Here is a 25,464-nt window from a genome sequence, read left to right as displayed (position 1 = left end):
CATTAATTATTTTTTTTTCAAACACTTCTGCTTCCTTTTGAGCTAGGTCTATTTAGAAATAGTTTAGAGAGTAGCCTGCAGTTTTATTCTTTCTGTGGTATTATACACAGGAGTGGAGAAGTCATTTATAAATAATTACACAATGTTTTGGGTCTTTGGGTTTGTATAATATATCAAAGCGATTAGTACATGCATTGTTCCATTGTAAATGGCTTTTTTTCCTTCCTTTCAGTTTCACTTGCCTTGTCTTCTATCTAAACCTTTTTCGTGAAATCCTTTGTCTTCCTCATTCTTTTAGCTTGTTACAGTGCAGGGACATTCTTCTTATTCAAACACTCACAGCATGAGCAAAGAAAGCTACTTCTGTCGCATCTTAAGTTTTACCATAACTTTCTGGCATTTTCTTTTCTTCCAATTTTCCCAGACTACTGATAGGGTAATGAAGAATTATAACATACATCAATTATTGGTGCTCACGGTGTATTATGCTTCTGAATTCAAGGGGAGATAAAGAGAAAAAAAAAAAAGTGCCACTTTCTGTGGTTTTGAGGCACATGAGAGAGGACTCGGCGCAGATTATTTATAACATCTTTCTGAGCATCAATTATGTTTGACTCCTACAGCCACTTCCTTGTCCCACTGGTTTTATGGCCAGAAGGAGTCATTTTTGTGTGTGGTAGCTGCGGCATTTAACTTGTTTCTTTTATGAGGAGCCCAAACAATGCATCTTCAGGCCAAACAATCTATCTCCTTGAATAATAGCCCAAATGTCACTCAAGTGCTCAGGGCTGGGAAATGTGTGATCATGGTAAAGGACCAGGGAAGAAAGCGTGGAGATGGAGGGGTTTGTGGGGTCCCTGTGGGGCTCCCCAGAATGGGAACCCCCAGGGGAGATGGGCTGGTCCTGGTGTGGGGTGCAGGTGCCTGGGAATGCCCGAGGTTTCAACAGCCTTAACGCAAGTTCTCCAATGAAAGGGGCCAAACCCTCCTGGTGTGGTCGTGTTGCTGGGGCACACTCCCTGCCTGGCCCTTCCCCAGCCTCCTGGCTACCACATTAACTGGCAGAAATGAGATTAGATTGTCACCTCTGAGAAATGAGCCCTTTCCTCCCGCACCTATATTGTGCAAGAGATTTCTCTTCTCTTCTTTTTCCCCCTTCCACCTTCTCCCTCCCACTATTGTCCCTCTTTTGTTGATTTGTATTTTGCTAATTGAAGCTGGAATATTTATCCTAAAAAGAAGGGACAAAATTCACTGACTACCCTGCAGGAGAAATCCCCCAACTGCATCCAAACATTAACTATATACTCAGCTTTTCTTTTATACCTACCCTATCAACAATTCTGTTTAGGAGGGGCAAAGACAGCCCGAAAGGTTTAAGCACCATAATGTGGGGGTGAGATTGAGCCTGAACTCTTGGGGGGTGGCTTTGGGGGTGCCCCCCAGCTCTGGGGGTCCCGTTTGGCTCTGAGGATGCAGCCTTGCAGGCGGGGGAGGATGGCCCAGAGCAGCCTGCGGGTCCCCGGTGCCCCGCGGGGCCCGGGGGATTTGCTGCCATTTGCATAGCAGGTGTTGGGTCCCGGCCATTCTTCCTTAAGGGACTTTTAATACGGGATAAATTGCTGGGAATTAGGAGGAGGCAGGCGACAAGAAAAGAGTCTTCTCCTGACCTTGGCAGGCAAATTGGAGAGAATGGCTATAAAAAAGGGAAGAAAAACTAAATGCAGAGGCTTCTGCCCCGACCCAGGGAGTTTGGGGTACGCAGGCACTGGAGGGGGAGCTCTCCCCAGCTTCTCCTAAATTGAGGTTTGGATTCAGGAACGCAGTAATCCCAGGACAGAAATGCGATTACTGGCCTGAAGATCTTTGATTGAGTAGGTCTGGAAGGGGAGTTTAAAATGTTAATCCCTGGTATAATCCCTTCTCTGGCATTGTACGGACAAGGGTTGCACCCGAAGGGAATTGCCTGCTTCCTTCCCCAGGATTTGGGGCGGGAGGGCAAGGCTGGGGAGCAGCACCGCCATGGATGTGCCACACAGACACGTGTCCCACATGTGCACCAGCCATGTACCCACGTCCCCTGCACCCTCAGATGTGTGCAGAAACACTCACACACACATGTGCAGCTCCTGTTATGATGCTGATTTTACATACGTAAGTATATGTACTGCACACAGAACGGGAGAGGAACGCTGGGTCAGTGGCATTCCCAGGGAGCCTTGATCAAAATTCCCTGTCACACCTCAGTCGCTGCTCAACCCCAGCAATTAGAGCTCAATGTACATAAAAGAAAATTCAGATTCTTCACGTGGTTTTAAGTGCAGAGCCATTTTGAAGTACATCCGCTTCCAGGCTGTTTGGGCAGGTAGGAAATGTTTTTCTCTGAAGGGACATCAATATGAAACCATCCAGATGCCTTTCATATCAAAGGAAACTGGATGTATTACATACATAAATTGAGGCAATCTACAGTAAAAGATTATATCAGTGAGGAAGAAGCTGGCAATTCCTCAATTAAAAAAAAAATAAAAGCAGGTGAATTCACCCCAAATGAGATGTGAGGGCTAGGCAGGGACCTGACAGGGCTTGGAGGGTCCCAGAGCCTGGGCAAAGTGGGCAGGTGGGAAAGGGGAGGAGACAGCTCCAGCCGACAGTCCTGGGCTCAGGGTCCTGCAGCCTGACCCCAGGGATGACTCTGTGGGGTGCAGGTCCTGCCACCCTGGCCATGAGAGGGACAAGGGTGACACCCCAAGGCTCAGCGCTGCAAATTCGGCCATGCAGGGACAAGGGTTTGCATCTCAGCATGTGGTACATAATGTGAAGATTTGCCCTGCTTTCTGGAATTTAAAGGAACCCTTTGCACTGACTGAAATGGCCTCTGGTCATCCATTTAACTCACCGTTTATGCTAGTACTATATGTGCAATATACCCCCTAAAATTCCCACTTTTCAGGGACAAACCCACAGGTATGAACAGCTGAAATTCCAGTCTGAATTCAACCCCTTGTTGGTGAAAGCAGCTGTGAAGGTGAGGGAGTCCATCTTGCTCTCCATCATGCTCACAGGCAGGAACCATCTCTCTCAGAAGCTCTTTATGATAATGCCTCCAGGTATAAAGAGAAAAGAAGAGAAAAAATCATAGCATTAAACTGCAAGTGTAACAGCCCTTGAAAACTCTCAGGCAGCATATGGGTCCAAACTGCTGGCTTTGCTGGCACCAGTACAAAATGGTGCAGCTGAACTGGGCAGAGAACGAGAAGGAAAAATTCTGCAGAATTTTCAGCAGGAAGGCACTTGAGATGCTGTGCTTTATACCTGGAGTGGGACTGTGGAGGATCAGGGGATGCAGCTAAGTCTGGCTCACAGTTAAGTGGAAAAAATAGTTTTCAAGGTATATATTACCCTTATAATCCCTGAACATTTGTCTGCTACTGTTTTAGGCCTGCTCTAGGTTTTAGACCTGCTAATACATATTTTGGAATGGCTTGAAGGAGTAAAATGCTAAGTAAATACAAAGTACTAGTTCTAATATTCAGGAATTCAGTATTCAGGAAATTAGACAATGGAGCAGCATGATTAAGGGAAAGCAAATGTTGTCCTAGGTGAAGTTTTTTTCCCCTTGGGGCTGGATGCACTTCCACAATAAGAAGCTCCTTTGAAACAAGTGCTTGGCTAATGAGGGGAGACAAGTTGGGCTGACATGTTTCTGCTGGGCCTCTGGTGAGGGGATGCTGCCTTCTCTTCCAATTTAAGCATGTAGTAAATTGTGTTAAAATAGCTAATTATAAATGAAGAAGTGAATGTACTTCTTAAACCCAAGGCATAAAACCCGAGGCATTTTTTCCTTCACCTCAGGTTTAATGTGTGTAAAGTATTGAGGTGTTTTGTTTATTCCAGTAGGAATAAACAGAATATAGAGATATTTTCTCTGGAGCTGGTGCAGCTTCACTTCTCCAAAGCAGCTGTTGGAGTAAATCAGGGCTCTGTCTCTCTTACCCCACTGTGCAAACAGGAGAGGATCCAATGAGACTGAAAAATCGGTGAGAAATATCTTTCAGTATATCACTTTTTATTTCTTGTCTTGTGGGCCTTGTGTATATACAGCTGGTGCTATGCCAAGGAATCTTTTTTTCCTTTTCTTTATTTTTCCCCCAGAAACAGATAGGATATGACTTGGATTTATTTTTATATCCTTCTCAGTGTTTGGTGTTATTTATCTTCATTAAACTGTTAATGACCCCAGACCCCTACCCCACAGAATACATGCCAGGTGCTGGGAATTTCGCTCTGTGTCTGTGAATTCCAGCCACCATCTTCACCAGGAAAAAAAAACAACAACAACAACATCAACAACAAAAACAACAAAAAACAACCAAACAAAAAAACCAAAAAAAAACAAACAAACAAACAAAAAAAAAAACCACCAAAAAACCCCACAAAACACCAAAAAAAAAAACAAACCACAAAAAACAAACCCCAGCTTTCCTGACTTGTAAGTGATGGGAATTGCCACAAGGTGTCAACCTCCACCAAGCTGCAGCTCGGAGCCTGTTCTGCTCCCCCGGCAGTGGCCGGGATGGATAACCCTGTGCAGAGGCTCTGCTGGAAAACCCGGGCACCTGCTTCAATAAGTGGGGAAATATCTCCTGTAACACGGAAAAATTATTGTTTCCCCTCCATTCTTTGGTTTATGGCTATTCTTAATTTCTGTTTTATTTTGTTTTATTTTCCAAAATGATCTTTTGCCAAATTCAGTGTTTCCCTTCATCCTTTTCTCCTGACTCCAAAGGAACATTTTCCAAACATCACAACAAACCCAGTAAATATTTTTTTTTTCTTTTAAAGTTGACATTTTCCCTTTGTAGAGCAGTATTTCAAGGCATAATTATCTAGAATGTTCAATTAAAGTGTTAGGATTTTAACTTCTGGGCAACCCAAACCTCTGTTTCCTCACAGGACCATTCATGAGTGTTGGAACGGATGATTCTTGTGGGTCCCTTCCAATTGAGAATGTTCTGTGTTTCTGCGTTCCTTTCGGGCATGCAGTGTTTGCTGGTCCTGTTTTCAGCCACTCTTCTAAAGCACCACCACTTTCTGCAAAAGCACTCTCCCAAGTTCCTTCAGACTGAAAGCAATCCCAAGGATTTCTTGCCTTTTTTTATTCCTTAACTTCCCGCAGCCTTGGCTGAGCAAAACTTAACTCGTGGGCTGATGGCATCGCTCAGAGCCAGACGTGATGATTTGACACTGCTTGCTATAATGAGGAACTGGATTTTCCTGACAGAACTTTCAGCCATTGCACAAAAATGGAGAGGGAAGACCCTGTCAGTTCAAACTCACCCTTTGAGTTGGAGACGTAGCTCTTGGCAAACTGGTTCTTGCTGGGGAGAAGTGGGGCTTGACTGGGAGTTGCTGGCCCAGGGAAGGAGCTGAGGAGCTCTGGGCTGGTTTGATTTTGTTGATGTGGTCGCAGAAGTGATAAGTCTGGAGAGATTAAAAAAAAAAAAAAGGAAGTTGGAGCAAACCACAAGGAAATCTGTAAATGGTGGAATTGTGGAAGTAATAAAAATGGAGAAGTGTTTTTATGCGAGACAATTGAATGCTCAATAATGAGGTAAAAATGCTGAGGGGTAAAGACAGAAGACATTTCTTCCAGGATTAGAAGTGAGCTCAAAATTGCCAAGGCCTACTAGAAGTGGGGGGGGGTGGTGGTGGAAAGAAGCCTGTTGTAGCATTTCTTTTCCTTTAATAAGCTTCTTTTTCTGGGTGTCCTGAGTGTTCAGATGTAGCACACTTACTGCCTAGTAACCCAACAAAGCTTTGATTGGTGCCTCTGCAGAAAGATTTTCCTTTCCTTGCAGGTTTCTAACCATGAAAAAAACCCTGAGATCAGTTGCTTCAGAATCCTTAATTAAACACAACAAAGAAGGGCAATTAGAGCTGTGTTTTCCTTTTGTCATCCAGCAAATCTTGCAAACCTCAAAACCCTTTTCTTCCTCCAAGATTTATGATGGGAATAAATCATAATTATTCCTGTAATTATCAGCCTTAAGTGAACATGAACCGGATTATTTTTTTTTTCCCCTTGGAGGAGGTTCCGAAACCCATTCAAGAGGAATTCACTAACATCTTTTACTGTGCAGGAGGAAAACCAAAAGCACAGGCATGGTGATTTTCCAGGCCTTGGCTGGCTGCCTCCTCTGCTGTCACTTCATGTCATGTCACGGCTCCCTCCCGTCCCGCGTGCCGCTCGCAGGGAGCAGCTCCTGCTGGGCTGGATGCCCTCCATGTGTGTCGTCAGAGCAGCCACTGCCCAGAGAGCTGGTGGCACAAACAGGCAAGAGAGGAGACAAAAATCAAAGGGGATTTGGGGACTTCAGAGGTCGGTGAAAGGACCAGCAGTGCAGCGTGTTCAGAGAATAAACTCTCTGTGTGTTATGGTGTGGATGGATGGAATGTAGGGGAATAGAGAGAGTGATGAAGGTAATCTCACCCCTAAGGAGTTGCAGCTGAATTAGGAACAGGCCTGCCTTTAACAGGCCACAGCTAGGTCCAATAGGATGGGTATTGTAAAAGAATTGGTTGGCTGGTTGGGAAGTTGGATGAAGTTTGTTGGCTGTGCTGAGAGGAAGAAAGAGTCAGTGCTGTGAGGAGCTGCCCATGAGAAATCACCTATGGAGCTTTTGCAATAAGATGATAGCATTACAGGCACTGCCTCCAGGGATCTTGGCATTGTTGTGCGGGTTGGATGTGGCTGTGCTGGTACCCACAAAAGGGAGCAAGTTCTCCACTTCAGGCACTGAAGGTGATACTGTGCATGTGTGGGTTTTGCTGCTGGGAGGTCAAAGGGATCCACCTGAGGACAAGATGCCAATGCAACACCAGAGGAATGAAAACCACATGGGGTCCTGGGCTTGCTGGAGAGCAGATGGCAGGAGGGAGAACCCCTGAGCAAGAAACCATATTGATCAGAAATGCTTGGTGTTTTTAAAGGATTTGGGGCAGGTGTTTTGGGAATGAGTCTGCCCTGAATTGTGCTGCAATCCAGTTTCCCATGCTGGTGTGATGGATGTGGCTCCTCTAGACAGAGCAGCCAGGTGTTCCATTTTCCCTTAGTGTACAAGTTCCAAACTGACAGGATAATACGACGGTGTGAACCTCTGAGCAGTCTTCCCAAAACCACAGATGCTTTGCCTTTTTTTTTTTTTTTTTAAATTTTCTTTGCAGTTGAGGCTTTTCTTGTGGAGCTGGGGAAGAGCATTCCCAGCAACAGCAGCACAATGAGCAGGTTCCAAACTGATTTATAATGCAGACAGCTGTAGAGGTGTCCCTTGGCTGACTGAGAAGGTTTTTGGTTGCCACTAGGTGTCCTTTCAGCCCTGCTTTCCCCACTGCTCCTTCAGAGCAATCATCTGGGCTGGGATTAGATGGCCAAGGCCAAGGAGCTGCTGAACATCAGAGTGCTGGTGAGAGAAAGGAAGGGGCCTGAATCCCAGGCTGCTGAGGCCTCCCAGCCATCCTTTTGATCTCACTGGGCTTTTCCCCAAGCAGTGCTGGCTCATAGATATGCTCCCAACTGGATATTAAATTCTTTAATACTTGTAGCAAGACTCAGGGACTGTTGCTGTAGCACTGCTGGATAGCAGAGGTGATGGCCCAAGGGAAAGCCTTGGAGGGTAAAAAGGATGGTGACCCCATAGAATTCAGGTCTTCATTCTATAAAACTGTAGTTCAAATATCTTTGCAGGCATATTCCACAGAGATGCAGGTATGTGTTGTCAGAAAGCACAGCCAAAATTTTGTGAGATTTTCCAAGTTGCCTGGATGCCCAGGATTTTGAAAACAATTCATAATTCTATAAGGTGTGATGTCTACAAGCACTGGTGGTCACTCTCAGCACCTGGAGCTGCTTGCAAATGCAGCTGCATCCTCTGTCTCAGGCAATGGCAATCTCTGTTGCTATTCTGGGTAAAGGAATTAGAGGAGATCTTTGCCAGAAATGTGTGCTGGTTATAAGGATATCTGGAGGCTCATGGGGTGCAGCTTTTCTAGGCAAACAAGGAATTTCCAGGAAACACTCAGCTCTTTGTGGTTTAGGATCAGAGAGAAATCAATGACTAACAGACACAGAGTTTGGGATGGAGCAAACCCAGAGTTAGTGAGCACTGCAAACAGCAATCCTCAAAAATACCTGTATTTTCAGTTGTGGCCACGCACACCCCAACCCACTGAAGGGAACAAAGTGAACAACAAATCCCAGCATGAGTGCCAGGCATGGAAGACCTACAGAATGCCCTGGCATGGCCTTGGTGCAGTCAGGGCTTCCAGATGGGCTGTCCATCCTCCTGGATCTCAAGCCTAAACTCAGCCCTAACCATCTTACCTTTTCCCAGAGGTGCTGAAACAACCAGGAATAAGTGAGGTCTGCAGATGCTGGGCACATCTGGATTTCAGTGCTACAGTTTTGAAAACTGGGTTTGGAGGAAAAATACCCCAAATATGACTGGAGCTTCATTTGACTTAGGGGGAAGTGTGTTTTGGAGAGAGCAAGGGCCCTCTGTCTGGGCTTGAATAAAGCCTGCTCAGTGATGTCAGGGTGCACAGAGGCCCTTTACCCCTGATCAGGCACAGCTCCCTGGCTCTGGATCCCAGTGGGATGGTGAATCCTGGGGACAGTGACTTTTAAATTCACATTTGTTCCTATTCTCTAGAAATATGGGCCCAGAAGGGACCCAGCTCTGCTGTTGGATTAGCTCAGAGAGCATTTGTGTTGCTGTAACACTGCCTTCAACTTCCCCCTCAGCCCTCAGGGGTGACCAGTGCAAACCCCCAGCCCCAGCAATGACTTTACCATCGATCCCCGCTTTGCTCCCACAGCCCTGATGAAACTTTGTGGGTGTGGAACCAGCACTTCCACCACATGGACGTGCTCTGGAAGGGTTCCCAAGTGTGTGACTATCTGGTGTGGCCTCGTGCCTTGATTTAGGGAGCCTGTGGGAGCTGGGGCACAGCAGGACCTGCTGAGAGCCATCTCACACAGAGCACCAAGCAGCCATCATTTCTTAATAAACTTTTTTTGGCCATTGCTGACCTAGACCATATATGAACAAGTGAAAAGCAAGTGGTGAAAGGCTCTGTGTAACATTACTAATCCCACATAGTGCTCTCACTGAAAAGGCCAGGCAGGTCTCCCTGCTATTGTGTCCTCTCACTGCAGCTGCTTGGGTGAGCCTGTGCCTTTGTTAAAATAAATCCAACAGCACTGGTTTGGGATGGGGCAGCCTGTGGGTACCCAAGGCCCAGGGCAAGGCTGGGCTGTGTGGGCAGCTCTCCCGTGCTCCTGCAGGGTGCCAGGGAGCAGATTTGCAGGCTGGATTTGCAGTTGCCTGCTGCCCTCTTTGGAGGCTCTGGGATGGGTTCACACACTCGTGGTGCAGCAAGTAAAGGTCCTGTGGTGTCCGTGTGTCCTGCTCCTGTACCCCAGGATGAAGCAAAGCTCCTGCTTCCCCTGCAAATGTTCAGGCTCCTGGGAAGGTAAATTGGGAGCTGGGGAGCAGTCGTGGCTGGCTGGTGTGGGCTCAGACCATACCTCAGCAGCTTCGTTTCCAATCTCAGAGCACAAATGTGTGCTGTGTGTGTGAGGGAGGCTGGGCTGAAGGGTCTCCTGCTGCTTCACAGCCTGAAATCTGCTGGGGAAAACAAAACCAAACCTTAAGATTGCTGCCAAATCTCGGTGGAGGAAGTACCTACGTATACATATGTATATTATATTTATTTAAATGTTTTAGCAGAGATGTTTCAGTCTGAGGGAAAGTGGCTGATGCTTTGTGTGTGGCTGTTACCTTCTGATGCAGTATTTCCCTTTACAACTGCATATCAGGGACGGCAAGGGATTCTCCTCTAGTTCCTGGAAAATTAACAACCCTGCCTGGAGATGCAGGCTTACAGGCATGGGAAAACCAGCTCAGAGTCAGTTTTTTCTCTTTAGGTTTTTAATTCTTGTTTCTGAGTGTTATTTTATTCAAAAGATTTTAGGTTATAGGAAATAAAAGTATTGAAACCAGCAATTTTTTTGTTGCTGGTTTGTTTTTTAATTGGTTTGTGATTTTTTTTTTTGTCTCCCATTCTGGCAAGTGGAAAAAAAATGCAATTGATTTTCTTTGTGCTTAGTTTCTATTGATGCTGGTTGTTTTGGTCTGGCAGATGAACCTGTCCTGTGAGGTATGAGTCAGTGAGTCCTGTGCTTGGGCAGTCAGAGCTGTGCACACCATTCCCAGTGGATTGAACCACCTCTTGTGCAACCATATCAATATTTTCCTAGGAAATATATTTCCTAGTAGCTACTAAATAAAATGAAACGTGTTTTGAAGTCTGCCAGTGTGTTGAAATCAAATCTTCTCAAGGAAAAACTACTGGTTTTGTTAAAATGTAACTCAAGAAGGGAGAGGGATGGCTTGGCTCAGTCACAGGCCTGGGTTTGCCCAGAGTTTGGGTTCAGACATTCAGCCAGAAACAGCCCTCTGTGGTTGATATCCCCAGAGATTTAATTTCTTAAATGCCCTGGGGAATTTTTCAAGAGTTTTGCTCATAGATACCTGAAACTTGATCTTCATCCTTTTGCAGAATAAGAAATTACTTTGAAATCCTCTTTCTCCTCCAGCTCTGCCAGGTGCTTATCTCAGTAACTAAGGCTATATATATATATATGTAATGTTTATGGTTTTTTTTCCTATTTTGTCTGTCTGAACTAAAGGAAACCCTCGAGCTGAGGCCCAGCAGTGCCCTGGTTCTGCAGGACAAGGTTGCTGTCACTGAGCTCGTGCTGATCCCAGGAGCAGCCCCACGTGCAGCTGGCAGCAGGCAGGAAGGCCAGCAGAGCCACTCAGGGAGCACCAGGAGCTTTTCATGTGTTTAAACTCTTGCTGCCTTTGCCCCCCAAGCTGTTACCTTCCTTTTATCTGGGGAGGATGCAGTGTTTGCACTTGGGTGCAGAGTTGTTCCCTGTGGGCGAGGGCAGAAACTGGGCAGGAAGAGGAGGTGGTGGCTCACAGGTTTTTGTTGCCTGATCTAATCTAACCCAGATTTCATCCAAATCACTTTTTATGTGGTTTTCTATGAACTGAAGTTGTTGATTTATGTTTACTTAACACAACACTAGACCAGTGGTTACGGGCAAATGGCATTGCCCTTCTTTATGTCACAGCATTCCTCAGGGTTTGGCTGAAGTCCAACTCCTAAAATGAGAAAGGAAAGTAAATTGTGCTGGAATAATGTTTTCTAATTCCAGTGTCATCAAGATGTCCTATCTGTAATCATCTTCTCTGATCTTCTATTTCCCATCCCCCCAAACCAATTCAGCTGCCAAGTGATTGAAAGTGGCAGGAGTTCCCTGATGGCTTAAGGAAATTTACACACAATTATAAAATTTTTTTTTAAACATGTTTTTTATTACTTTTTTCATTTGTCTTAGAAAGAAATATGAAATCTGCATGCAACTTTCTAAATATTTCAAACATTTAAATAGCATATGATAATTTAGCAGTACAGTACATTATACAGCGAGATAATGTAGGGAGACTTCCTATAGTGTATTTACAAATGAAAAGGTAGTTTTGTTATATTAAAAAGAGGAATGCACTGCTTAACATTGAAGTATTACATTCAAAATAATGAATATGTTGTATTGTGACTAAAACATACATAGGTATTTATATGTTTGCCCTATCATACTTTTCATAAAAAGGTACCTTTTAAAGGCTTTTTTTTTGTTGTTGCTACAAATCTAGGAAAACATACACAATAGTCTTGAAGCTTAAGATGTTTCAGTACTGAAGCCACAAACTTTCTTTAAGTGCTTCAGCTGGAAAAAAAAATACACATTTTCTTAGTAATAAAAATGAGTTAGAAATGCTTTCTAATGCATGAGAGGTTAAATGGGAGACAGAGAACGCTTCGCCTTGCAGCAAGACCTCAGGTCCATTAAAGAAGAGGTACACAAGTGATGCTCACGCTCACCCGACGAGGTGCTGAGGGACCTCACTTCTGCAGGTACAGCCACAGCATTTCAGTGGCATCTTCCCCAGCAAACTCGTCTTTGGTCCCTGCTCTGCCTGGCTGAGGGGGAGGCTGCAAACACGAGCAGCAGCCCCAGCCCGAAGCTTTGCCACTGCCGCGGGGGAGTGGCTGTACAACCCCATCACAAACAGTTCTGTTTGCCTAGTGAGCTTATAAAGCTCGATTGCAATCATAGTGAAGTATGAATGAATAATAATTAAAACCAAAAAACTCCCAAAAGAACTTCTTTAACACGAAAAGCAGGTGTTTTCCTAATTTCAGTACAGAGCAGACGGGTATGGAATCAGAAGTGCAACAGATGCTTGTGAAATCTGGAAGCCTTTTGCACACGGCTATAAAATGTAAAAACTGACCCTTGGTAAAAAGTGCTTTATAATAATATAGAATTTGTGTCTTATGTCTGCGAGAGAGAAATAATCTTCTGTAGAGCTCAGTCCTATGCCAGCCGAGGGAGTCCACTCCATTCCTTGTACCACTTTCTCTTATTCTTCATAAACCCTAAACAAAAGAAGAGCCAAGAGCACGGTGTTTAAACTAGGAATTTAAAAACCCCATTTCAAATAACAACAATAATAAAAAATAACAACAATAATAAAAAATAACAGCAAAAAATTATTAAAACCCCAAAACCCAGATTTTTAGCCTGTACTTGAGTAATTTGGAAAGTAAGTTACTGACTCCAGCCATCACCAGATTGCTTCCTATATCCATAAAGCATCTGGGGGGATTGTTAGACTTTGACACTGTCACATCTTAGAGGTATGTGGGGAGTGACAAACTCTACCACAATTATCTGGGTAAATAACATGAAGAAATCCACATCTCCTAACTCACTTTAAATGCTGGAAAATCCCTATCTCATATACAAATGTTGAAGCTTATCATGAGTTGTACATAGACAATATGTTCACAATATCTGTTGTTTGAAATATTACTCTGTTTCATTTTTCTAGATTATTTCCTGACAGCACACTTGATGGGCTTGTCTGTCTGTGTGTTTCCTGAGGGCACAAGCCTGGGGCTGAGCATCCTTTGTCATTAATGACAGCCTTATGTAAAAAAAAAAAAAAAGAAAAAAGAAATGGGAAGAGTGTAAATTTGTGGTTATGCAATAGCCAGGGCTTCCCCACGTGCTCTGTTTGTGAAGCAGATGCAGGGAGCTGGCAGGAATTCGGGGAGATGGCCAGGGGCTTGCTGTGCCCTGGCATGGCCTGAGGCACCACCGGGCACCTTGGGCAGGCAGGGAGAGGCGCCTGCTGCTCCCTGGCTTTATTGAGCTCACTTTTGGGGAGCAAATTCCCCACCAAATGAGGAGGATGAGGGTTTGATGGACCTGTACTGTGTGTGGAGGCTCTTTCTTCTCTGTGGCTGGAGCTGTGCTGCTCCCCTGATTACAGATGGGGACAGACATCACCACTGGCCATCAGGAATTCATGTCTCACTCTCTGTCTTCTGCCTATGACTTAGAAAAAACCCCAACCCTCTTTACAAAGGAGAAGCTGTCAGATTTTTACCAGAAAATTACCTTTTTTTCTGGGAATGACACGCTTGTTAAAATAGGCAAATACCTGCATCATCAAGCATTGATGATGTTGAGGTGGTGTGATTGAAGTGTGGGACCACTTTCCATCTCTCCTGACTGCTTTTCTCGTGACTGTGAAAAAGTAGTTTAACTTTTCATCTTGGATTTTTACCCATAGAAGGGAGGTGAGTGTATGTAAATAACTGAGAACGTCAGCTGATGAATATTTTAACCAAAAATAATTACTATTTATAGTCAGAACAGCCTAATGCCAAAATAGAAACAAGAATTGCTTGTGGCAGGAAAAAATTAATATCAAGAACACCCATTTAAAGTGGTAATTTTGGTAACAAAATGCATCCTCTGTGCTGGATGGAGCACTTGCCAGCGTGTGCATTTTCCTCTTTTTTCTGTTCCTCAACGCTGCTGGTTGCCTGACTTGCCTCCAAGACCCTCCTCCCCCGTTCAGCAAGCTGGGACTCACCTGCCCTTCTCCTTCCATACTCGGTACCACTTGAGCAGCCTCACGGTGTTCTGGCGCTTGGGGTTGAGGCAGTGCTGCTGCTCCCCCCTCACCCGTGTCCACAGTGTCACACTGCAAGGCAAGGGACAGGTCACAGGGATGTGACATCACCCCGTGCCAGAAGGGGCCGGGGGGCTCCGGCCCAGCAGGGCAGGTAAGGGTTTTCCAGCTCTGTGCTTTATGGCACAGAGATCAGCTCGGATATTTTGGGTTTTACTGGGTAAGGTCAGAGCAGCTGCTCTCCCTCCGTGCAGGGCATTGAGGTTGTACCAGATGAAAACATTCCTGCTGGCTTTAATCAGTGGGTCCGCTCTGCCTGAGTGTTAGATATCATTTTTTGAGGCTAATTAATTTAATTAGGGCTCATTCAGGCAACCACAAGGACTTTGAGGAGACAGTTCTGTTACACTCAACAATACTTCATCCAAGAGAATTCATCAGAACTGCTTCATTGATTATTTTATTTTTTTTCCTTAACTCTGTAGTATTTTAAATGCTTGCATGTGGCAGAGTGCTTGTGTGCCCACGCTCTGAGCCCCAGCATCAGCCCTGGGGGCTTCAGCCTCCTCTGATCCCCCCCGCCTGATCCTGCTCCCCTTGCCAGTTTGGTGTCCCCTGACTGTCAGGACCAAGCACGCTGGGAGACAAAACATGGCAAAAGTCTTTTCACCATTTGAGGTTCCCTCCAGGAGGGCTCAGTGAGGCTGCCACAGCTGAGGTGACATGAGTGATCTGGAGCTGGGTCCCAGCAGGGCAGCTTTCCAGAAACATCAAGAGCACCCCACTTCTGGGGCTCAAATTAGAGAAGTTTTCTGGGTTTTTTTACTACTTTTGTGATTAAAAAAAACCCAAACAACATACAAACACCCAACCCACAATGACAGTTTGTATTAGAATTAATAATTTTCTGGAAATACCATCCATAACAGGGAAAACCAGTCATTGGTTTAACTAAAACCCTATAGTGGAATTAATTAAATGCTGCCAGAGACATGAGTATAATGATGGCAGAAACCCAGAAACACCTGTGTATACTGGAGGGCTTCTTTTACGGTTTGGTTCAGAAAGGAAGACAAAATGCCTTGCAGACTTTCCCATCTCACCCTCCTGGTGCCTCACAAATTAAAACATGCTGCCTGCACGAACTGAACGGAGGTCTCACCACGATTCCAATTTCAAGGTTTTACAAGGTGTTCAAATTGGTTTTTCTATTCAATTCACCTTCCTCCCTGCTCCTCTTTTCTGCTCCATCTCCAGCTAAGGTCACAAAATGTTAAGGTGTAATTTCCAGGTTGTTTTCTGGGAGGATGTGGACTTTTCCCCAGTGCATGGGAAAGCAGTGGAAGAGCCTTTAATGGTTGCAGGTATCAGAAAGGGAAGGGTCAGTGCCCAAAACCATGGACTAACTCTGCTCTAAGGGTGTCCTCAGCCAACTGCTCTGAGAGCAGTGTGTACCACACAAGGGGAGTTTTCCTGTAGTTTTGAGTGATGTAAGTTTTAAGGGAGTTGGGGGCAGAGCAGGGTTTCTCCATGCAGCAGCCACCTCAGCTGTGCTGTCTGCACTGGCTCATCCAGACCTTGCCTTGCATTTCTCTCTTCTGACAGACCATGGAGGATATTTCCAGAAAATGATGGACAAGCTGAATGGCAGGAGAGGAGCAGGAACACCTCTGAAAAGCTGCAAGCCCTACATTTGCACCAGAAGCAGTGAAGGACACTCTGGATTTACCAGTCTGCAGTCTCAGGGGAATGGGCTCTTTCCCCAGGCTGAGATGCATTGCTTTACATCACATGTAGGTTTTCTGCTTTGGGTCTGGAGGATGGACAGCAGAAATGTGCCCAAGGCAGCCCCATGGTCCTCTGCCATTCTCAGACAGCCCCTGATGGATGCAGGGTTGGGTGGCAGCATGTTTGGGCACCTGAGATGACCTGGACCTGTTTGGGGGATGCTGATGTGACAAATGTAAGGGAATGTGCCTAGGAGGTGCTGTGGGAGCTGAGTGAGCAGTTCCCTGGATGGGCTACAAGAAGAGGTTGAGAGAGATGGAGAAGGGATGAAACACCAGAACCTACACCTCCAGTAAGATTCCTCCAGTGGAATTTGTCCCTTTGCTGCCCAGGGCTTGGTGGCTGGAGCCTTCACCCTGCTGTCTGAGTGTCCCTGTGCCAAAATTTTCCCCAGTATGTCCCTGCCTCCAGGGCTGTGATAAACACCCCGAGTCAATCTGTGACCACAGCACCCTGTGCCCCCACACATCTCATCTGCAGGGATGGAGGGGCTGCACCTCTGCCTACAGATGCCCTGGCTCCAGGACCTCAGGGATCCTGGCTCTGGTCCTTTCATCCCAGGCTGCTGTGGGAGCTGCCTTCACTGCCCCTGGAGAAAGGCACTACTGTGAACCCATTTCCCATCAGATCTTCTCAGCCTGACATATCCCCACACTCTGGGATGGGACAAAACATGGGTGGGGGTGTTTCAGAGCATTTCAGGTATAAAGAGTTAAACTTCCCTCCTATTTTCTGCTGCTTCCCCTCATTCCAGGAAACAGATACACTCACAATTACTGCTAGATGTACCATGAATCTTGATAGGTTTTGACTAGACTGAGGGCTCAGTTTAACTGTCTCTTACCCAGTGGCACAGCTCTGCTGGGGGTTATGGCCAAAACCTCCCTAACTGCACCCCCATTCTCACTGTTTCTCATTCCAACATAATTTATATCATGTTTCTGCTATATGAGAGCTTTCAAGGAGGGCAGAAGGGGACACAGCTTTGACAACTCGTTTTGGATGATCACTGCAGCAACAAAATCTCAGTTGCAGGAATTCAGCTCCTCTGTGCCGTGTCCAGAGACTCCCGGATTAATTGGTTCCCAGAATATTAATTTCAGTGCTTTCAATGCTGAGTTCAGGCTGCATCAGGGTAGCTGGAAAGGTGGTGATGGCAGTGGGTTTGCCCTGCCTGCCCTGCAGACACCCCCAGCAATGACACAGTGATGGGACAGTTCTGTCCCAGCAGCTGCTGCAAACCCTGGACAAGCCTCAGCCTTGAACAGTATTGCTCAACTTCTGCCCTGTCAGGCTGGAAAAGCAACTGCTCCTGCATGGCTTTCTTGCTTTCCCAGATTTCTGATTGGAAGTAAAATGTTGCATTAATGAGATTTATTTCATACCCCCGGTCACCATCTGCTTTTGGGCAAATACCTGGAGTGGGATGCCAAGAGTTAGTGTCCCTCCATGACATCACTTTACTATTGAAGGGTCAAAGCAAACAGAGTAAGGCTGTGAGGGGCTGATTCAGGCAGGGTTGCTCTGCAATAATGTTTCTGTTCAGGTCACCATCAGCAGGTTTGGGCTTCAAAGATGTGGGTCTGACGTTCCCTGAGCTCAGCACTGCTCCCAGGGATGCTGCTCTGGCTCTGCAGGAAGCCTAAGGAAGCTCGAATCTCCATTCCTTCTCCAGAAGCCCTCTGCTGAGCCCGGCAGTGCCCTGGGGGCAGTCCGTGGTCTCTGCTGTGGTGTTTGTGCCAGGGGCACGGGCACACCCAGCCCCGTGGGCACTGCAGGGTGCTGGAGGGGCTGTGCAGCCTGCACACACCCCCTTGCTCAGCCAAGGGTTCCGTGGGGGAGCACAGTGCTGGATCCAATCAGTCCTTACTGTCCTGGGCTGTGGCTCATCTTGGGACACTTTGCCCCCCTCTTAGGTGGCAGGGGGGCTCGGTGCAGTCCTTTTGGATTATCTGCCCTTCTGGCTCTTATCCAGCTGCACCATGTGCTAGCTGAATGGTGCTTTGTGGGGGCAATCTTATGACATCCAAACAGGACAGGAAAAAAGCCAAACCCACCCGTATTTAAAATGTAAAAACTCCTTTTTTTAGCCAGTTATGTAAAAAAATCCCTGTACCTGCCTTATCTTGGTTACCCACTACATCAGCCTGAGATTTCACAGCAGCATTGGTCCTGACTTGCAGGGACACTGAGAGCAAAGAATTTTGTTACATGCTGAATAACCCCAGCAGGTGAAGAAGATCCCTCTGGTACAATGCAGGCTGGGGTAGCTCTTCCTTTCAGAAACCACCACGGACCAAACTCTGCTCATGTTTATTCTGCATGCTCAGAATAACTTGACTAAATCGTTCCGAGTGTTGTATCAGGCAGCTTGGAGTAGAATTTTTCCCTATTTTCACTTGAATTAATGACAATATTTTTACTGCTAACCATTCTGAAAATACTTATTTGATTAAAAAAAAATTGTATCAAAAAATGATACCTGGGATTTTGATCAGAATTGCACTTTTTTTTTTTCTTTAAATCTGATGCAGCAAATTACTATGCCCAGGAATTAGCATGCCAGGGCATGAGGAAAACAAAGAACAAAGAAGGAACTTGCAGATAAGGTGAAGCAGTTCAGCTGACAGGGAAACAGAAAGCAATAAATGCAGGAAAACTTACATAATCATCTCTTCCACGCAAAATGGGTACCTCGGTTTTATTTCCAGCTTCCGTACATTAGAGAATCTTATTTTAGGACCTTTTCTTGAACATTTGCACTTCACGCCTACAAGAGAAAGCATTTTCTCATGCGCCTGCAAAGCTTCCTGCATACCAAGCGTCCCTTCCCCTCCAGCCTGTGTGCATCCAGAAAAACTTCAGTTTGCTCTTTCAAGCCTTGGTGGGAAAAGATGAATTTTTAAAATGTTGATCAGCTTAAAAAGAGATTTTTTTTTTCCCTTTGGTATATCCCAGAAAAAGGTAGTGACTTTCTGGGAAATATGTTTTAGAGCACTACATATGCTCTGGGACTTTGTAAATAACAGATTTTTTAAAGTGCACCTGCTGTGATTAAATATAATTGTATTTAACGAAAGGAAATGAAAGAGTCAGAACTTGCTTTAAACTGAGCAAGCAAGTGCATGTCTGGGCTACTTTCTCATTCACTCGTGCCTCACTTGGACTTTGTATGACTTTGAGTCATTTCTCCTTGCATGGATGCTGTGGTGCAGCCATAGCCAGACAAAAGCTGAGCAATTTTTAACCATCATTTTTGTGCACAGCAGAAAATGCAGACTGTGCCACCACCTCACATCCAGCTCTGCTCCATTTGCCCTGAAAACCACGCTCAGTTTCAAAGGAGATGCTTGAGCTCTATTCCTGAATAACGAAGAACATGGCACGAGCTGCCCCACGGTGAGTTCTTTGCCTTGCACTGAAGACACAAATGAAGACACAACTTCATCCCTTCTATTTTACCTCTCCTCCACCTTTGCATAACTTGCAGCTCCCTTACTCACAGATTCCATACATCACACCTTTCCACCGTGCAGCGGATAGCTCAACCTAAGCCAGGGCTATCAATAACCAAACACAAATTGCTGGAAAAGAGATTTATGTGGGAATAAGCAGAATAAACCACTTTACCTTCCGCGCTGGCTAAGCACATCGCGATGAAGAGCAGGAGCAGAGCTGCTGTCAGGAGCTTCATTGTGAGACAGCAGGTACCCAGGGAGACGCCGGGGGTTGATGTGCTCGTTCGCCCGGGTTCGTGGCCCCGGTCCCGGGGCTGGCTCGCCGGGGAGGGGGCGGCGGAGCGGCTCCCGGCGGAGCGGCTCCCGGCGCTGCCTGCGCTCTGCCGCTGCCTTGCCTTCTCCTCCTTTAAAGCGCTTCCCGCTGCCCTCGCTCCCGGCTCATTAATATGCAGAGCAACTCCACGGCTCCCTCCGCTTCCTCAGCCCGGCGGGGAGGGGGGGACCGGCACCCCGGGGGGAACATCCCCCATCCCCGCCCCGAGCATCCCGCAGGGAGCGCAGGCGATGGGGCGGCGGCTGCTGCCCCTGCCCAGCTGGGACCTTCCCCACCAGCGGAGGGTTGCCGGGGAGGGCGGTGTGTGTGTTTGTATGAATGGGGCTGTTAGCTGGAAACCATCCGCTTGTGAGCGCTCCGGGGATGCCCGCGCTCCGCGGAGATTCCCAGGAACCTTGGAAATAAGATTTGGAGAAGTCTCACCTGGGAAGGGGTGCCACCTTTTGCCACAGATTGACTTAAATATTAATTTTTCTAGCTTTATCATGTTTCTAAATCTAAAGGAAATTTCAGTGAATCAAATTGGGAAAAATATTCCCAAAAGCGTTGTTGGGCGTGTTTAGCATGGGGAAGGTTTCAGAAAACAAGCTCGGTTTATCTTTGCTTTAATGAACACTCGAACGATATTCTGCTCCGTGAAGAACAGGGTAGCAACACGCGGGAACTTCACGGATGTAAATAGATGTTCCTCCTCCCTTGCAGAGTCTGTTTCTGATTTCAGAAACAGCAAAAAGCGCATCTTCAAATCCAGACTCCAGATTTTTTGTCTAAATGAAACGGGTGGAGATCAGAGCGGGGTCTAATCGCCTTCACAGCAGTGTATTTATTCCAAACGCGCCGCAGCCAAACGCCTCTGCGGGTCCGCGCATCCTCGCAGCCCCGCTCGCAGCCCCGCTCGCACACCCTGCCGCTATTAGAGCCGAGCGAAAGCAGCCGCCCTGCCAGCCCGGGCAGCGCCTGGGGAGGGCTCGCCACGCACTCCCAGCTCCACTTGCATTTTAAGTTTCCCACATGGCTTCGTTCCTGCCGGCTCCCACTGGCAGCGGCCATCCCGCTGCGTTCCCGGCCCGGGTGTTGGCAGGCTGCGAGTACAGCCCTACCACACACAGGCTGCACGTTGTGCGCAGGCAGCTGCAGCGTTCTGGCCCTGGCTGCATGCGGGACGTGCCGACGTGCCGGGAACAGCCCGCCCGATCTGCGCTGCCCAATCTGCCCTGCCCTGCCCAATCTGCCCTGCCCTGCTCTGCCCAATCTGCCCTGCCCTGCTCTGCCCTGCCCTGCCCTGCTCTGACTGCCCTGCCCTGCCCTGCCCGCTCTGCCCTGCCCTGCTCTGCCCTGCCCTGCCCAATCTGCCCTGCCCTGCTCTGCCCTGCCCTGCCCTGCCCTGCTCTGCCCTGCCGTGCCCTGCCTGCCCTGCCCTGACCGTTCTGCGCTGCCCGTTCTGCCCCATCCTGCCCTGCTCTGACTGCCCTGCCTGCCTGCTCTGCCCTGCCCTGCCCTGCCCTGCCCTGCCCTGCCCTGCCCTGCCTGCTCTGCCCACTCTGTCCTGCCTGCCCACTCTGTCTGCACTGTCCACACTGCTCTGCTCTGCCTGCTCTGCCCTGCCCAATCTGCCCTGTCCTGCCTGCCCTGCCCGCTCTTCCCGCTCTGCCCTGTGTGTCCTGCCCGATCTGCCCTGCCCTGCCCACCCTGCTCACCCTTCCCTGCCCTGCCCTGCCCTTCTCTGCTCTGCCTGCCCTGCCCTGCCTGCCATGGGAGAGCGCCAGGGGCTGTGCAGCAGGGACAAGGCTGGAGGCACTGGCTGACATGGCACAGAGCTTTTGGGGTGAAAGCCCTGTCTTGGGGTGAGACTGCTGCTGGTGCAATAGAGTGGAGGGGGAAGGTATGGTGTAGTTTCTGTTGTCCTTTTGGTACTTTTGGTACTCTAGTCCAGCTCCAGCGGCTCTCACTGTGCCCTGCTAGGAATGGTTTGGTTATTCAATGCCAGTAGCACTCAAGACAGAGGTTTGTTCCAGAGCCTGGGATGAAAACAGGCAGCTGAGGTATGGAAGGTCTCAGTTCAAACCTTCCAAATAAAGTCTCAATTTCTTACACAAAAAACAAAACAAAACAAAAAAATCAAATAAACAAAAAACCCCACAAAAACCCACCCCCAAACCCCAAGGAGAGTACAAAAGGCTTTTTTCAGAATACTATCAGCTGGTGGTGAAGATGCTCCTTGGGCACAAGGGAGAATTGGCTGAAAAGCACCCACGTCCAGAGCTGTAATCCTTCCCTGCTGCATCTTAGGGTAATTCCCTCCTTGCAGCTTTCTCTGCACTGTGTGCAGGAACAGCCTCAGGGAGAGTTTTGGTCAGGAAAAATCTTTTTCCCTCCCCCTCTGCTAATAAGAATTTGGGTGCAGCTTTAGCTGACGGCAATTTGAACTTTCCCCAAACCTGGGAACTCATGTACAGGCTGGAGAAAAATTAAAGGAAATTCTCGTGCTTTCCACAAGTGAATCCCATCTTCTTGTATGACTCTTCTCATGCTGAAAGAGCCAAGTTTATTAAGTATGGAGTAGGAAACTGCTGTTTTAGTTCCAAATTTCATGTAGAAATGAATGTATTTGAGGTGTGTGTACACATATGGTGACTCTCACTGTGTGCCCAAGCAGTTCAGTGTCTTTATGCCAGGAGCTGGCTTTGACAGTAATTATTTTTGAGAGCTCAAAGGTGCCTCTTGCCTGGTGTGACAGATTTTGGTGGCCGTGTACAGCTGTCTCTGACACCTGCTCTGTCTTAAAATGACAATCACAGAAGAAGTTTTAGCAAATGATTTGAGTAAAAGGAAACAGATATGGAATTCACTACAGTCCTATCCCAAAAGAAATTCTGATAATTCAGATACATTTTCTTTATACAATCATATGCTGAGCTGCTCAGCATTCAGTGGAGTGCCTGGGTTATCTCCAGCAGATCTGCTAAGCCCCACAAATGCATTTTGATGAGCAGCCAGTGCTCCACAGGCTGTGGAGGGCTGGCCAGGTGAGCACAGGGCAAGCGGCTGAAGCATCTCTTTCAGACCTCACAAAGCCACCCAGTCACAGAGTAATTGATCAGGGCTTGGGTTTTGCCCCACACAAAGGAAGTGTTTCAGAGCAGACACAGTCACCAGGGTCCTGCTGTTGTCCTTGGCTCTGCAGATGGGACATGCCCAGAGAGCCGTGTGTCCCCAGGGGAGCAGCACTGTACCTGTGCACAGAGCGTGTCACCTGCTCGTCTGGCTCATTAGGGGGGCATTGTTGCTGCTGAAAGGACTCTCATTTCATCTCATCCTCTGATCTTTTCAGGTTTCTGCTCCAGCATAAGGCTCTCTAGCAAACCCAGGCTGAAGCCTGGCTTTGCTGCTGAGGGTGAGGCCCAGAGGGACCAGAGGTGATTTGTCACCCTGGAAGAGTGATTTGTGAAATGGAGGGCATGGATGAGTGGTTGTCTCCTCCTAAATTAAAAAAAAAAAAAAGAGTTTTAGCAAAGGGACTACCATTTGAAGCAAAATCCTCACCATTTTTGTCCACCTGGAAGCTGAAATCATGCATTGTTGAGTGCAATGTGTAACTGTGCTGGAGCAAAATATTTATGCTTGTAGACACGGGGACAACCCCCAGATGCACACTGCCCTTTGAAGGGGAGCTACTGGAATGGGGCAGTTCACTCCCAAAATAAATAGTTGTGGTGGCAAAATGGGAGGGCTCCAGAAGAGCTGTTAAATCTGCCAGGGCAAGGACATTTGTGTCTTTGTGCTCAAACAAGATTGGGTGGGCTCCATGCCCTGACCTGACCTTAGGTGAGGCTTTTCCTCCTGCTGTGAAGGTCCACAACTTCCTAAGCCAGCACACACAGTGTCCTTTAGGTGCTCATCTACATCCCAGGATATACACTATGACAGCCATCCCCATTGTCAGAAATGTTTCAGCATTCAGCTGGCTTTGGATATGCTGGTTATTTCAAGCACAGGGCAATCTATGATTTGGATTAACTGTCCTTCCAAATACCGTAGTGTTTCATAGAGGGAAGATGAAGGTGCTTGTCATGGTGAGAAATCTTTGCAAAATGCCCATGAAACTGAGGCAAACTGTGAATGGCTCATCTGAATTTAATGTCTAAGAATATCCCTATCAGCTCGTCAAGGAGAAGATTAAACATTAGAAGTGAAGTGGCAAAATCCCTGCATATCATGTCAGCAATTTGGAGGAGGAATTAAATGCTCACTAGAAATTTCAGCATTAAGGTGGAGGTGTACAGATGTGATGCATGTTGTATGCTTTTTTTTTTTCTTCTAGGTGCTGCACTTCCTTTTTTGTGCCTTTTTGGTGTTGTAACCATTCTGTATGAGCCCTCAGCCCTTGCAACAGAGGAAATATAAAACTCGATTACAAGCTTGAAGTCAGGGGTGAATTGCCTCAGATTTTGGGAGGCTGTTGCAAGCCTGCTCCCACTGTGCTGAACTTAGAGGAGGATGTGTTGCAGCCTGTGGTCAAGCCCATGTTTTCACCTCTAGCCCTAAATGACATTTTTCTTTCCTCAATAGCCTGAACAGTAGTTGTGTCATCCTTGCATGTATTTATCTATCATAAGTTGAAAGGCAAAGCTTTGGATTTCATCTTTGGTCTCTTGAAACATGAAACATATTTCAGGGAAAACAGCTGTGTTCCCTTCTGTGGAGTTTCACAACGGATGAATTCTGCAAAATAAGGCTTGCATTGTTGTTGCAGTCACTGTGTTCTTTTGATATTTTATTTTTATTTTTATTTCCATAATGAGATTAAATTCTAGACACTACTTCTTCCCTTGGGAATAGTTTTAAGGCAGCTCTCTTCCTAAACCTAAATTATTCACCAAGGAGGATTTTTTGCTGAAATGAGAACAAGGAGGTCGGATCTGGGACTGTTGTCATGGCTTGGAGCTCTTTGAAGCTCTTTGTCATGAATCATTAAAAAGTGCTGCAATAAAATGGCAAAAGGGAGAACTGGCTCTTTGTGTGTGTGATTAGAGAGTCACCTCTAGATATGCACAAAAGGATTAATGCCAACTGTGACTTGTAACATTGAGAAAATAGTAAATTGTGTTTAATTTCCTAGTGACTCATTTCCTTGTGTGTTACAATGTACCATTGGTTTTTATGTGCAAGCACAGCTTACACTTTACACAATTTTGTTAACAGGCATTTCATCTTGACTGGCTCTAGGTATTTATTTTGTGCTTAATCACACAATGAGATGGGTGGCTTTCTTTAGCATCCACCCCATGCTTGCTGTAATGTAGAGGGAATAATGTGAAGGTAAGAAAGGCAATTTGTTTGATCTGGCTGACTCACATTCCTGATAGTGCTGGCCAAAGCCTTGAGAAGTCTCCATGGTGTTGTATGGGATGAGAAATGGTTGGGACAAGGATGGGGATGGCATGGGCCCTGTCCTTGTTTGTGTGTTCTCCCTGTGCCAATTGTTTTCTAACTCCTGAGTCAGATGAGAACTGGGGTGAGGACATGGTGTTAGTGCCCAGGTGTGCAGTTAGAACATCACAGCACTGGAAAACACATCAGCAATCGGAAGGAAAACCCTCCTTTTTGCCCCAGGATTGGAAACACCATGTGCCATTCCGATTTGCTGATCACACCTCTGTTTGTATGGGTGTAGTTTTGGGTCATCTGTGGGTTCCAGCTTTTCCAATGAAAGGCTTTAGGAGCAGAATAGGGTGTCACTGTATGTAGTGAATTACAGGCAATT

The 25,464-nt window shown here is 46.8% G+C and overlaps 1 protein-coding gene and 1 long non-coding RNA gene across 4 annotated transcripts in view; one reads left to right on the top strand and one right to left on the bottom strand.

The window, feature by feature from the left end:
- Positions 1 to 11,425: 11,425 nt before the first annotated feature.
- Positions 11,426 to 19,909, bottom strand: CXCL14 (C-X-C motif chemokine ligand 14). The gene is made up of 4 exons (XM_064387506.1): positions 19,539 to 19,909; positions 18,573 to 18,678; positions 14,082 to 14,192; positions 11,426 to 12,573 (listed from the first exon to the last, which is right to left on the bottom strand). The coding sequence occupies exons 1-4, from the start codon at positions 19,600 to 19,602 to the stop codon at positions 12,558 to 12,560; spliced, it is 297 nt and encodes a 98-aa protein (XP_064243576.1). The 5' UTR covers positions 19,603 to 19,909; the 3' UTR covers positions 11,426 to 12,557.
- LOC135279929 (uncharacterized) overlaps positions 19,114 to 25,464 on the top strand; it is a 38,122-nt gene continuing 31,771 nt past the window's right edge. For all 3 annotated transcript variants that reach the window (XR_010347071.1, XR_010347070.1, XR_010347069.1), the window contains exon 1: positions 19,114 to 19,307. This is a non-coding gene — a long non-coding RNA (uncharacterized LOC135279929). The remainder of the gene's footprint in view (positions 19,308 to 25,464) is intronic.

This window comes from Passer domesticus, chromosome 13 (genome assembly GCF_036417665.1).
Source record: "Passer domesticus isolate bPasDom1 chromosome 13, bPasDom1.hap1, whole genome shotgun sequence".
Taxonomy (NCBI): Eukaryota; Metazoa; Chordata; class Aves; order Passeriformes; family Passeridae; genus Passer; species Passer domesticus.
The sequence above is the reverse complement of the archived record's forward strand: the minus strand, read 5'-3'. Positions and strand labels throughout refer to the sequence as shown.